At 47.4% G+C, this 14,515-nt stretch overlaps 1 protein-coding gene across 1 annotated transcript in view; it reads right to left on the bottom strand.

Annotated features, from left to right (window-relative positions):
* LOC148519509 (O-acyltransferase like protein-like) overlaps window positions 1–14,515 on the bottom strand; it is a 48,556-nt gene that overhangs the window by 3,744 nt on the left and 30,297 nt on the right. The window contains exons 6-9 of the mRNA XM_088476476.1: window positions 9,400–9,513; window positions 5,261–5,387; window positions 3,789–3,975; window positions 416–558 (exon numbers count right to left, since the gene is read on the bottom strand). Coding sequence (XP_088332602.1) covers window positions 416–558; window positions 3,789–3,975; window positions 5,261–5,387; window positions 9,400–9,513 — 571 coding nt within the window. The remainder of the gene's footprint in view (window positions 1–415; window positions 559–3,788; window positions 3,976–5,260; window positions 5,388–9,399; window positions 9,514–14,515) is intronic.

Genomic DNA, 14,515 nt, shown 5'->3' with positions numbered 1-14,515 from the left:
CAAACATAATTTGTTAGAGCTTCATAAGACACAGAAGATTACTTGTCTGGGTCTTTTCTGCAGAGCCATAGCTACCACTCAGCCGGGCTGGCACTCGCCAGGGGCGCAGGATGAGAAGGGAGGGTCTGGCACCCAACATACCCACCCGCAAGTCTTAGTTTTCCATGTGGACGCAAAAAATAACCAGGTCAATGCCCCGTGCAAAGTGGCTCTTAAATGTAAATTGTAAGAGCCTTAATTCTATTGTGTCTGTGCTTTCTTCAATGTGCGATTGTTCAGCTGCAATGCGCAATATCTCTCCTGATACGAGCAGTCGTCTGCTTATAAATAAAGTGGGTTTAGGTTTCGGAATAGCATTAGAATAGCGTATTTCATACATTACTGCGTTACGGATACCGATTAAACAATAACTCACCATGTTAATGTCCTGATAGTGAAACAGCGTCTCTTGCAGTCCACAGTACAATATTATAATGATAGGGTGCACCATGTAACAAGCATAGCTGATCCTAGACGGCAAGCTCCATATGCTGCATGATAGCATTTTATTTATGTGACCTATGAAGAAAAAGCGTCAGCATTAAAGAGGATATTCTGAAAATGTTATTTTTATTCAAAATTTCATCGGATTGCGCCATTGCGGATATGTGTAACAGCAGTGCAGAGGAAGGGAGGACAGCAGAGATGTTTGCAGAGGATCAGGTCATGGTTTCCAGAGCACTTTTACCAAACATCATGCTGGTACCTAAATACCTTTACCAGAATTATTCATGAGGCCAATGTAACTGCTGAATACAAAGTCATTGGAATATTAAAATGAAGTAGGACGAGTGTACACAATAGGTCAGTCCTGTGCCTTGTGCACTGAAATCGTAGTCGGAATGTGTCCCCAATCACGGTGGGAACGGTAAGGATTCGATGAACCACTTGTAAACTTACACTTCATTAGACATAAACATAATTATCCTGAAGTATACAGGGACTGATTCAGTAGCGGGCGCAAATGCAAATCACAACTGCAATCTCTTTTGGATCGCAGTTGCTAAAATACTGTATGCTAATGCCTGCCAAAGCACAGCCGACACAAGACGCCCACTGCTGCCTTCTCATATCCGTCCAATGTCGCTCTTATGCATAAACATCGGTACCATCTACACACATCGGCCATTCGATGGTTATAGTATTGAATTGTTGCGATGCGATGGCTAGTTCCCATCGCAACGCATCTTTTAATGTTGGAAGCCCGGCAACTCTTCGATGTCGGGCTTCCGATGTCCATCACAGCACAGTCACTGTTGGACCATGGCTGATGATTAAGCCCCGCCCCCTTGCTGACATAATGCCAGGATTTGCGGATGTTTGGGTAGGGGCGAAGCCTAATGCTGTGAATTGCCCGTCCCCATCAGAAGCTGATGCTGCAAGTCTGCAACAGGTAGTGTCTGCGCTCTCTCTCTCTGGGCCTCATTTATCAACGAGTTATAAAACTCGTTGCGTATGATAAATGGGGCTCCAGCCAATCAGCTCCCAAATGTCATTTTTCAAACAGATGACAGTTTTGAGCTGATTGGCTGGAGCACCATTTATCATACGCAACAAGTTTTATCACTCGTTGTGACTAATAAAACTTATTGATAAATGAGGCCCTATGTCCCTTCCTCCCTCCTGAGCTTGAAATTGAACATTCAGCCAGTGGTGTGAAGGGTGCGAGACGGGCTGACATTGCCGGCGTATAAACAAGATGGCAACAGCAATTCGCACCCTTCATCTGCAATTTAATTCCCCCCTCTGTCTCCCTCCATGTCCCTCCTTGTGCGATGGCACCGGCCGCACTACCCTAGTTACGGCCCTGCCAATCACTGGCAGCGTTAGGCTGCCAGCAACTAAGCAGAGGACCTCGCCGGAGGGGTAAGTGATTATGAATACCAGTGGCATTTTCATTTGTATCACTGCGATACTAAATGAAAAATGGTGCTGGTATTAAGCTTCGTTGGTAAATGAGGCCCAGAGAGAGGTACAGTAAGCTCCAAACTCAGTGAAAATAAACAACGGTTTTACAAGTCAGAAGGAGAGAACAACACATAAAGCAGCAGAACATGTAGACAGGGTAGAGTTATAGCTAAAACATGGGATCCAATGGGCTGAAGGGATGTGGTCTAAATCTACAGTAAAAAGGTAGACACCAGATGTTAGACAGGCAAAAGGTCGACAGGGACAAAAGGTCGACACACTAAAGGTCGACATGTAAGAAGGTCGACGGGTGCAACTAGTCGACAGGGTAAAAGGGTCGACATGCAAATTGTCAACATATAAATGGTCAACACCTGATTTTTTTTGCATTCTTTAGAGTTAGGGTTAGACACTTATCGGAGTGTTAGGGGTAGGCACTTACCCCAATGGTTAGGGATATGGCACTTACCCCAATGGTTAGGCACCAGGAGGGAGGGTTAGGGTTAGGTGCTTGAAGGGACGGTTAGAGTTAGGGACCAAGGGGAGAGTTAGGGTGAAGATTAGGGTTAAAAAAAAAAAATGTGTCAACCATATGCATGTCGATCTTTTGACCCTGTCAACCATTCGTGCATGTTGACCTTCTTACATGTTGAGCTTTAGTCCCCGTCGACCTTTTGTCCCTGTTGACACATTGTCTGTCTAACATCTGGAGTCTATCTAGACATTGTCTACCTTTTTACTGTAGATCTTTCAATCCACATCCGGTGCTGAAAAGTGTGTGTGTGTGTGGGGGGGGGGGGGGGTTTGCTACCTTTCTTTTTTCTCTCTTGGTATCCTGTCTCTTCCTTGCTTTCTCTTTCTCTTCACCACTCCTCCGTCTTGCTCTTTTTTTCCCCCTTTAGCTATCCTGCCCTCCTATTTCTTGCTCTTATCCATTCCCTCTCTCTCGCTCTTTATTAAAACTTCTGTACCTCCTCCTTGGGCCGGTGTTCAGTTCTTCCAGTTATTGCCGAGCTGTCTAGACAGTGGGGGTCATTCAGACCCGCTCGCGAGCAGCAGGACGCTTGCAAGCGGGTCAATGTTCCCCACTGCGCATGCGCACGACGGAGGGAGCTCCGTCGTGCGCATGCGCGAGACCTGGTGAGCGACGGGCTCACCATCGCTCCGGGTCTCGCACCAAAGGGGGCGTGCTGTCGATGTTGATTGACAGCACGCCCCCTTTGGTGGGCGTGCCGGGGGCGTGCCTGCCAGACGGAGGCGTTCCCATGGGAACGCCTACCGTCTCAAGCCGGCCCCACTGACATCACTAGTGATGTCAGTGGGAGTGATTTTGGCTCTGATAGAGCCAAAATCACTCCAGGGCTTGCGGCAGCGAGACCCTACCGCGGGGTCTCCGTCGCAAGTCCGATGGTCGCGATGGTCAAGACCATCGCGACCATCATCATGGACGCTCGCTATAGCTGTGGGTGGTAACCCACTGCTATGCGAGCGTCCATGAGGACGCTCCAAAAAAAGGTAGGAGGGCCCTGATTCAGAGCGAGCGCTCTGGTCAGAGCATTCAGCTCTGAATCAGGCCCAGTGTCTTTGGCACTTCCTCTGAATGATCACTACACTGGACCTCCATGGGCACACAGGGATTGTGATTTTAAACTTTATGGAGGACTAGTTCTGTTGTAATAGTTTGGGGGGGGGTGGCAGGAGGACAAGTCCGACGCACATGCTCCAACTCGCGGCATAATTTTTATCAGCGCATCATTCTATAATATAGACTACTTCTACGTTCTACTCTGTACATTTGGTGGAGGAAAAAATTGTAAACATTTTAATTCAAATTTTTGTACCTCCATATCCTTCGTGACACAGAATGAGGATCAAGGCAAGAGCAACTGCCCATAAAGACCTGTGAACACCTTGGTAAAGAGCCGCCATAATGGAGTAGGAACTGGGACTATCATCCAGAACGAAAGCCAGGGTTATTACCAAGACCATGATGAGCAAAGCAGACAGCCAGCCCGTGACAGCGTGCGTCTATGGGAAACACAACATATAGATTAAGAAAAGGTATAGGAAAAAGATGAACCAACAAACATGTCCCATATAGCCTGATGAGCCGGTCCTGCCATCTAGAGGTCTGTCTGAGCAACTCCGCTTCCAGATGTTCTGCTCAGCAGCCATGTTTAGACGGAGGTGTTGAGAGACTACACCAGGGGTCTTCAAACTTGGCCCTCCAGATGCTGTGGAACTACACATCCCAGCATGCACTGCTAATAGTTTTAGCATGCTGTTATATCAAAAAGGTGGCAGTGCATGCTGGGATGTGTAGTTCCACAGCAGCTGGAGGGCCAAGTTTGAAGACCCCTGGACTACACTCTGTGTTGCATGGCCACAGCCCAATTTCCCAGTGCGATGAAAGCCCCAGTCCGCCCTTGAGTGTAGCTAGTATACATCAAGTTCCATCGTGGTAGATATTGGGGGGGAATTCAATTAGCTACAACAACAACAACTGCCTCTTCCGTCCCAAGGGCAGATGCGACTGAAATACGCATCTCTGCATCACCTGTACTTGCGTGCGCTCAGCTTGGGTTCATGCGCAAAATCCGCTACACCAACAAGCGTTACATTCATTTCTGCGTCAGCCCCTGTGTGAGGTTAATGTGTTACCCGTGACCCTATTTACCGCATCATGTTCCATTGTCAGGCTTTCTGTTGGGCCTTTGTTTGAGTGTCTGTTACAGATAATTCATGGGGCCAAATGTAATACCCGGCGTGATTCCGGAAGAGATAGTCACTACATTTAGAGCACCAATTAGTTTAAAGTAAAATCAACCTGGTATTGCCTGTAAACTAATCGCCCCTTTAAATTTAATGACTATCTCGTCGTCGGAATCGCGTCGGCATCCGCCATTTACAAACTACTACATTTGGCCCATGGTGTCGTGCTTATCATGTGTACCCTGAATACAGTGGGTTCACAAAGGTTTTCACCGGCCTTCATTTACAAAGACATTGAGCTTACAGGTCAGTGCTCCTCTAACACATTCCGGCTTAGTGGATTTCCTGATATATAAATGTAGCAGAGTTACTGCTACATTTACATAGTTACTGCTCATACCTATGGTACCATGATACACAAAGAGGAGAGCAGCACAAAGGTCCCTAGTACACTGTAATTTACAGACCTTTATTTCCTATCCTTAGAGACGTCCAGAGGGCAACCTGTCGTCAGTTCTTACTTTAAGTTCTGAATTTGTTGTTTTTGCAAATCTTAGAATAACATCAATCTTTGTATATAGTTATAATGGCAGCAACTTACCCTGTTCTTAATGTACGTGCTCTGCTTATTGGAAATCATAATTGCAAAGATTATACCGACCAAAAAGGGTCCATATCGGCAGTACGGCTTTGTGTAATATTCCACCCAGTAGTTCATGCGTGATTGGCTACAGAAAACAGAGCATAGATGGGTTAAGCGTGAAATAAGAGTTCTCTTATGCTAGGACAACCTTTTATACCCAGTTATATAATTCTGGGGATATGTGAGGAGTTGGTTGGAAGTTTTTCATATTTAACTTTTTGGAGATTTAATCCTATGGGCACCGAACTTTGAGACACTTAGGGAGCAAATTTACTAAGATGAGAGTTTTTGGAAGTGGAGATGTTGCCCATAGCTACCAATCAGATTCTACTTAACATTTAACTAGCACCTTCTAGAAGATAATAGCTATAATCTGATTGGTTGCTATGGGCAACGTCTCCACTTATAAAAACTGTCACTTTAGTATATATACCCCTTATACAGATGTACCAACGATGGCAACTGCACTGAGGCCCCTACATCAACCCCAAAATGTTATACAGAGTCTCTCTCTCACCACACCTTCTGCCAGCATATATATTATTATTTATATAATATTTATTTCATATTCTAATTACCAAACACGTTGTGGCCACATTATTAAGGTACACCTGTACACCTGCTCATCGATACAAATATTTAATCAGCAAATCATGTGGCAGCAACACAATGCATACGGGCATGCAGACATGGTCAAGAGGTTAAGTTGTTGTCCAGACCAAGCACCGGAATAGAGAAGAAATGTGATTTAAGTGACATTGACTGTGGAATGATTAGTTTGAGTATCTCAGAAACAGCTGATGTCCTGGGATTGTCTACTGGGCTGCTTTGATGTAAGAGGGAGGGGGGCAACGCCGGACGTGGGCCCCTCCAGCAAGCCCGGGCCCAGGTATTTAGTACCCACTCCCTCCCCATCTTGGCACCCCTGGTGGTGTGGCAGAGTGATAGTACACACCAGCAGTGGCATCACAAGGGGGTACGGGCCGAATCTGCACTACTCAGTGACAGGAGTCGGGTGCTGCACTGCAGTATTACATGCAGCAATTGGCTCCTGACACAATGAGGGAGCCGACACTGCACACAGACTGGTCCCCTGGGAGCAGTCCGGACCCCCGGAGTGACTAAAACTGGGGTTTGGGCTGCGAGGCCACAGCCGTGCCTGGAAGCCCGGATGCGGATCCTTATAAGTTCCTCAGCCGCCTGCCTGCATTGAACACAACAAGACATCCTTAATTATGTGATGGGCAGACTCGGTGGTGCCCGACCCCCCACCCCCCACCCCCAGATTGTGGGGCCCTATGCAGCTGCCTAGAGCTGCCTAATGGTAGACCCAGTACTGCCACAAGATTCCAAAGGGGTCCAGCCCCTCAGTAATCTCCAGTTAGGTTGCAACCGCTTGACTGTGCCTCTGCAGTATTCAGCAGAGCAAATGTGACACCCTGCAGCTGTGAGGTATAACGAAAAAGACCTTGTCCTACTCAGAGATAATGGGCCTCATTCAGAGGCGGTCGGAGGATGCAAGCGGTCGCTCAGAAACTGGACGGCCACTTGCATCCTGGCCGCCCGCCTCTGTTACGGTCGTTAGGCTGTGGGTTAACACCCACAGCTCTAACGACCGCTCGGGAGATGGTCACGATGGTCAGCGACCATCAAGGCTTACGACGAGACCCTAGGGTAGGGTCTCACTTGTCGTAAGCCCCGGAGAGCTTCTGGCTCTGTCAGAGCCGGAAGCTCTCCACTGACATCACTAGTGATGTCAGTGGGGCCTCCCCCAAATGGCAGGCGTTCCCATGGAAACGCCTCCGTTTGGGCTGCCACCCCCCTCGGCCTGCCTTCCAAACGGGGCGAGCTGTCAATCAACATCGACAGCTCACCCCCTTTGGAAAGAGACCCGCTACGACCAGCGCTGTCGGTCGTAGCGGGTCTCACGCATGCGCACGAGGGAGCCGGCTCCCTCGTGCGCATGCGCACTAGCAAAACATCGAGGCAGCCGTGCGGTCGTAGACCGTACGGCCGCCTCTGAATAAGGTCCAATATGCTGTGGTCACAAACTATTACCTCACAGGTGATTCTGATGACAGCCGTTTCATGGCCCGTGAGATCCTACTCAAGTTAGGCCATTTTGGAGAAGGGCATAGAGGCCACTGCCATTTTACACAAAGTTAATATAAAAAAAAAAAAAGGGCAGCTGGAGTGGTGACAGAGGGAAGCCGGAGAGAGAGCAGAGCTGGGTGATGACACTGGGCTAGTGGGACGTAGATAAAAGCGTCGCATTGTCCAGTGGCGTCACCCACTGAGCGGGAGAGACTGCAACAAGCAGACTGGCTGAGACTTGTGGTTCCACGCAGAGAGTCCCACTAAAGTGAGAGCTATAGTTACCCTTTGGAGGGGAAGTAGCATCCTGACTCAGGGGTCTATTTACTAAGCAGTGTTAGGAGACAGAGTGAAAAGTGATAAGAAAGTGATAAGGTGCCAGCCAATCAGCTCCCAACTGTCATTTTTCAAACACAGCCTGTGAGATGACAGTTGGGAGCTGATTGGCTGGCACCTCATCACTTTTCACTCTGTCTCCTAACACTGCTTAGTAAATAGACCCCTTAGTATATTACAGTGGTGAAATAAAACCATTTATATGTCCATAAGCATCCATTGTTTGGAATAGACCTACTGTAGGGTCCATAATAAAGAAGCATAATCCCTTTAGCGCTCGCTACAGGGGTTATAGTCATCCTTTCTTTATCCAACAAACAGCGGTTATTACCGCTGTTTGTCACAGCATCGTTTTCGCCATCTTTAGAAGGCGAGAGTGATGTGGTCCCCATTGATGGAAATGGGGACCCAGCACTTCCCTTCTGGCTTCAACGAAGCCTTCCAGGCACTGCCGGACCGGCACGCACGCACATTACACAGTAGCCCGAGCAGCTGAGCGGAGGTGCTCGCCGACAAGGAGGACTTTGCTGGACCTCGCCGGAGGGGTAAGTATTGATAAATACTAGTGACATTATCATTTGTATCACAGAGATACTAACTCGAAAAACGCAGCCGGTATTTACGTTCATTCTTAAATGGGGCCCATAGTTTGTTCTACGTGTATGTACAAATCAGTGTTCTAACATCGCTATTTGACTTCTAGTTGTGTATACACTTTAAAAGCCCCAATGTGCACCCGAGGGCTAAGATGTGACCCGGATTACCAGATTGTTGTGGACATTACTATTTGGGTTAACCACTTGCCCGGCGTAGTCGCATCGTTTGCGACCACGCCAGGCTGTGCGTTCTCCGACATTTTTGCAAACAAAGTGACCAGTCAGAAACGCCTCCCGTCACCTCCGCATCCTTGTACCCTCCCCAGTGTCTGCCATGCTGCCGATCACTGCCATTATGTCACAATGGGCCACAGTCTCTAATAGGAACGTTCCCAGCACCTTGTTTAATACATGCCTCAAAGATATTGGGTGGGATGTACTATAGGGTAAAATGCGGTAAAACCCCTGAAACTGGGGTTTTACCGCATTTTCCACTAAGCACTGGAATGCGATGCATACCTGTGCTTAGTCCCGGTGGGTAACGTCATCTTCAGGTGGTGTTACCCAATAGAAGCCTATGGGCTTCTTTCCGGGACGCTTACCCTGAGAGGGAACCAATCGGATCCCTCCCATCACAGAAGGATGCCAGGGGGACTTCTGAGTGTTAAACCCAAAACTCTCTCTGTCCGGGGGTATCACAAAGGATAGCTGTTATTGGGAGAGCTGTTCTCTGCAATGTACACTGCATTTCTAGGTACATACCACGGTAATCAACCACGCTATGTACCCGAAGAGAGGCAGTATGTACCACATCACAGATGCAATGCTTAGTACATCCAGGTGCTTGTGCTGTTCTGAAGGCAAAGGGCGAGAGGAGGGGGATCATACCTAATACTAGAAATGTGGACCTAAAAAAGTGCCCACTGAGTGTGATGATATCATCTATAAAGGGCTAGAATGGAGATGTATCTCCATTCTAGCACTTTATATAATATATCATCCCACCAGTACTAAGGACTACTGTATGTGAGGTCAATATCAACAACAATAATTCTCATTATTAAAAAGTACCTTTCGCCTCTTGGGTAACGGATTGAAAGTTTTAAAAAGAATGAAAGCAAAGTGGTGGTGACAGTACAGGCAAGAAATATCAGCGCCACTACAGCAAGCGTGACGCGTTTCACTCTGCAAAACAAACACAGCAGTTTATACATGTATATGTTGTATCTTTATACATTTTATGAACCACTCTTTATGGTGCATACACACGGTCAGATTTTCCTTCAGATTTGTACAATAACGATTTAAAAAATCGTTCATACAGTATCTGAAAGAAAATCTGACATGTGGGCCTGCAAGTCACATAACGATATATGACATCTGATGTGTTTGCAGTCAGATTTGTCAGATTTTCATTCATTTTAATACTGTCAAAAATCGTTCGTAGTTCATAGTTCATGAATCGTTGGTAAAATCGTTCATCGTTTATTGTTCGTCTGACAGATCTGACTGTGTGTATGCACCATTAGATACTGAGTAATCCTATGAACATGGTCAATGTTTGGGCTAATTTCAATGTTTTAAGTTGATCTGCACAAACTTGCATTAGTGCAATACAGGAGTACATATTTACAAAAAGTCTGAAGGATAAAATCATTGTTGTGGAATTTTTTAAGAACACATTTCAATGCAACTTCTCTCCACCGCCCTTGTCACTACATCTGCATGCTTAAATTCTTGGCATGTATTGTCGAGAGAGAGTTCGTCCTCTGAAGAGAGGACATTTTTATAATGCAGGCAATGTCACATATACTCTGCTAAAGAGGTATCTAACCGACAAAATTGGATATTGTAGGCAGAGGAATCATTTAAAATATGGAGACTGTTGCAGTTTGAGCTCTGTCTATCAGTATAAAGACGCTATTTTTGCGTACACTCTCTCAGAGCAATATCTGTCTATTTTGCAACCAATTCTACATTAGCACCATAGCCTTTATATTAGGGATGAGCGGGTTCGGATTTCTGAAATCCGACCCCCCCCCGATCCGAGTCGTTTCAGAGTCAGGCTCGACTTTTCCCGCCTGACTCGGAACTGAAATCGAGGCAAAACGTCATCATCCCGCCTTCCGGGTCTCGCGGGTTTTGGATTCTCATTCTGGCTGTGGACAGTGAAGAGGGAGGGTGGGACCTAGGACTGGCTGGGCTGTGTTGTACTGCTGTTGTCCATAGGGGCTGGCTGGGCTATGCTGTGCTGCTGTCATAGGGGCTGGCTGGGCTGTGTTGTGCAGTCAGTTGTCCATAGGGGCTGTGTCCACTCCAAAGTCTATAGGGGCTGGCTGGACTGTGTTGTGCAGTGTCCCATAAAGGCTGTAGTCCTAGAGGGGTGCTGTAGTGTTGTCCAGGAGGTGATCTGTGCATCAGGGGTGCTCCCCCCCAAAAAATTTTTTTCTGTGTTTGTGAATTGTGTGCGCAGTAGCCGCACATGCATCAACGAAGTAACGCCAAGTGTGCTCCTGTGTCATAAGTAAAGGGCCGGCTCCCTTGACCGTTAAAGGGTGCTGTAACCCCCAAAGTGCACTCCAAACAAAATAAAAACATATTTTCTGTGTTTGTGAATTGTGTGCACTGTGGCTGCACGTGCATCAACAAAGGAGCAGCTCCAAGCGTGCGCCTGTGTCCCATAAGTAAAGGGCTGGCTGGATTGACCGTTAAAGGGTGCTGTAACCCCCAAAGTGCACTCCAAACAAAATAAAAAATTATTTTCTATGTTTGTAAATTGTGTGCACTGTGGCTGCACGTGCATCAACAAAGTAGTGCCAAGCGTTCGCCTGTGTCATAAGTAAAGGGCCGGCTGGCTTGTCCATTAAAGGGTGCTGTAACCCCCAAAGTGCACTCCAAACAAAATAAAAAAATATTTTCTGTGTTTGTGAATTGTGTGCACTGTGGCTGCACGTGCATCAACAAAGGAGCAGCGCCAAGCGTGCGCCTGTGTCCCATAAGTCTGTTAAAGGGTGGTGTAACCCCGAAAGTGCACTCCACATAAAATAAATAATTATTTTTTCTCTGTTTGTGTGCGAAATGTATGTGCAGTAGCCGCATGTGCATCAACACAGCAGCAGCGCCAAGCGTGCGCCTGTGTCATAAGTCAAGGGCTGGTTTGGACATCTGGTCCGGACTGAAGGACGTGCCAAAAATTTCTGACATTTCTACTGTCACTGCATATGATACTGTCACCATTGAGGAGTGACACTGCAGTGGCAGACATGATGGCAGTTTGAAAAACTAGGCCCCAAACAGTACATAATGCAAAGAAAAAAAAGAGGTGCAAGATGGAATTGTCCTTGGGCCCTCCCACCCACAATTATGTTGTATAAACAGGACATGCACACTTTAACAAACCAATCATTTCAGCGCCAGGGTCTGCCACACGACTGTGGCTGAAATGATTGGTTCGTTTGGACCCCCACAAAACAAGCTGGCAATTAATCTGTCCCTGCACAAACTGGCTTTACGGAGGCAAGATGTCGTCCTCATCCTCCTCATTCAGCGATTCCTCACCCTCTTCAGTGTGGTGAACATCCTCATCCTCACAGAGTATTAATTCGTCCCCACTGGAATCCACCACCACAGGTCCCTCTGTACGGTCTGGAGACTGGTCTCCCTGGAAGAGTTGATAATTCATTTTTATGAACATCATCTTCTCCACATTTTGTGGAAGCAACCTCCTACGCCTTTTGCTGACAAGGTTCCCGGCTGCACTAAACACTCTTTCGGAGTGCACACTGGAGGAGGGGCAACTCAAGTAAAATAGAGCCAGTTTGTACAGGGGAACTCCAAATTGCCTCATTTTCCTACCAGTACATGTACGGACTGTCTGACTTGGATGCTGTCACCGATGTAATCCTTTAACAGACAGACGCACGCTTGTCGCTGCTGCTTTGAGGATGCAGGTGCGGCTACAGCCCACACAATTCACAAAGACAGAAAAAAAAGAAGAATTTTTTTATTGTTTGTGGAGCGCACTTTGAGGGTTACACCACCCTTTAACAGACAGATGCATGCTTGTCGCTGCTGCTTTGAGGACAGTATCATATGCAGTGACAGTAGACTTGTCAGAAATTGTTGGCATGTCCTTCAGTCCGGACCAGATGTCCAAACCGGCCCTTGACTTATGACACAGGCGCACGCTTGGCACTGCTACTGTGTTGATGCACGTGCGGCTACATCGCACACAAGTCACAAACACATAAAAAAAATAGTTTTTTATTTTTTGGAGCACTTTGAGGGTTACACCACCCTTTAACAGACAGACGCACGCTTGTCGCTGCTGCTTTAAGGATGCAGGTGCGGCTACAGCCCACACAATTCACAAAGACAGAAAAAAAAGAAGAATTTTTTTATTGTTTGTGGAGCGCACTTTGAGGGTTACACCACCCAGACGCACGCTTGTCGCTGCTGCATTGAGGATGCAGGTGGAATCTAGACGGGATTTGGAACCGGGGACACACTACCTCCATCAATTGTCTAAATCCCACTGCACTAATGGCGGATACCGGACGCACGTCTAACACCAACATAGCAGTCAAGGCCTCAGTTATACGTTTTGTTTCAGGATGACTGCTGTCATATTTCATCCTCCTCGCTAGGGACTGTTGGAGGGTCAATTGTTTAGTAAAAGTAGTGGTGTTCCTACTTACTCTCTGGGATGATGAACAACTCCTAGCAGCAGCAACAGCACTAGGAGGAAGTGGTTCTTGATCTTTCCCTATTTTATTTTTATCGGAGAAAGTTTGGTCCTCCATTTATGTTATATTGATATATACGTGCGGCTAAGGCGCACACAAACACAGAAAATATTTTTTTATTTTTGCTGGAGAGTAGTGCACTTTGTGGGTTACACCACCCTTTAAGAAATGAGCCAGCCGGCTCTTTACTTAGGGGACACAGGCGCACGCTTGGCACTGCTCCTTTGTTGATGCACGTGCAGCCACAGTGCACACAATTCACAAACACAGAAAATATTTTCTTATTTTGTTTGGAGTGTACTTTGGGGGTTACAGCACCCTTTAACGGACAAGCCAGCCGGCCTTTTACTAATGGGACACAGGCGCACCCTTGGCACTACTTTGTTGATGCACGTGCGGCTACAGTGCACATAATTCACAAACACAGAAAATATTTTTTATTTTGTTTGGAGTGCACTTTGGGGGTTACAGCACCCTTTAACGGTCAAGCCAGCCAGCCCTTTACTTATGACACAGGCGCACGCTTGGCACTACTTTTTTGATGCACGTGCGGCTACTGTGCACAAAATTCACAAACACAGAAAAAATATTTATTTTTTTTACACTTGGGGGGAGCACCCCTGATGGATGGAGCACCCCTGATGGACAACACTACAGCACCCCTTTAGGATTGGGACACTGCACAGGACTTTGGAGTGGACACAGCCACTATGGACAACTGACTGCACAACACAGTCCAGCCAGCCCCTATGGACTTTGGAGGAGTGGACACAGCCCCTATGGACAACAGCAGCACAGCGCAGCGCAGCACAGCACAGCACAACACTACACTGCACTACACTACACAGCCCAGCCAGCCCTAACTCCCACCCTCCCTCTTCACTGTCCACAGCCGAGTGAGAAAATGGCGCCGACGCGGGTACCTTATATAGGATCCAAAACCCGCGAGACCCGGAAAGGCGGGATGATGACGTTTTGCCTCGATTTCAGGCGGGAAAAGTCGAGCCTGACTCGAATCGGCCTCAGAACGGGGGGGCACGGGGGGGGTTCGGATTTCAGAAATCCGAACCCGCTCACCCCTAGTGTGTATGCACAGAGGTGTCACACAGATTATGGTGTGTATGCACAGAGGTGTCGCACAGATCATGGTGTGTCTGTACACAGAGGTGTGCACAGATCATGGTGTGTATGCACAGAGGTGTCGCACAGCGCATGGTGTGTATGCACAGATGTGTCGCACAGATCATGGTGTGTATGCACAGAGTTGTCACACAGCGCATGGTGTGTATGCACAGAGGTGTCGCACAGGGCATGGTGTGTATGCACAGAGGTGTCGCACAGCTCATGGTGTGTATGCACAGAGGTGTCGCACAGATCATGGTGTGTATGCACAGAGGTGTCGCACAGCGCATGGTGTATATGCAGTGAGGTGTCGCACAGCG

The sequence above is a fragment of the Taudactylus pleione genome, unplaced genomic scaffold (genome assembly GCF_031769625.1).
Source record: "Taudactylus pleione unplaced genomic scaffold, aTauple2 ptg000189l, whole genome shotgun sequence".
Classification (NCBI taxonomy): domain Eukaryota; kingdom Metazoa; phylum Chordata; class Amphibia; order Anura; family Myobatrachidae; genus Taudactylus; species Taudactylus pleione.
Note: the sequence above shows the minus strand (reverse complement) of the source record. Positions and strands in the feature narration are given on the sequence as shown.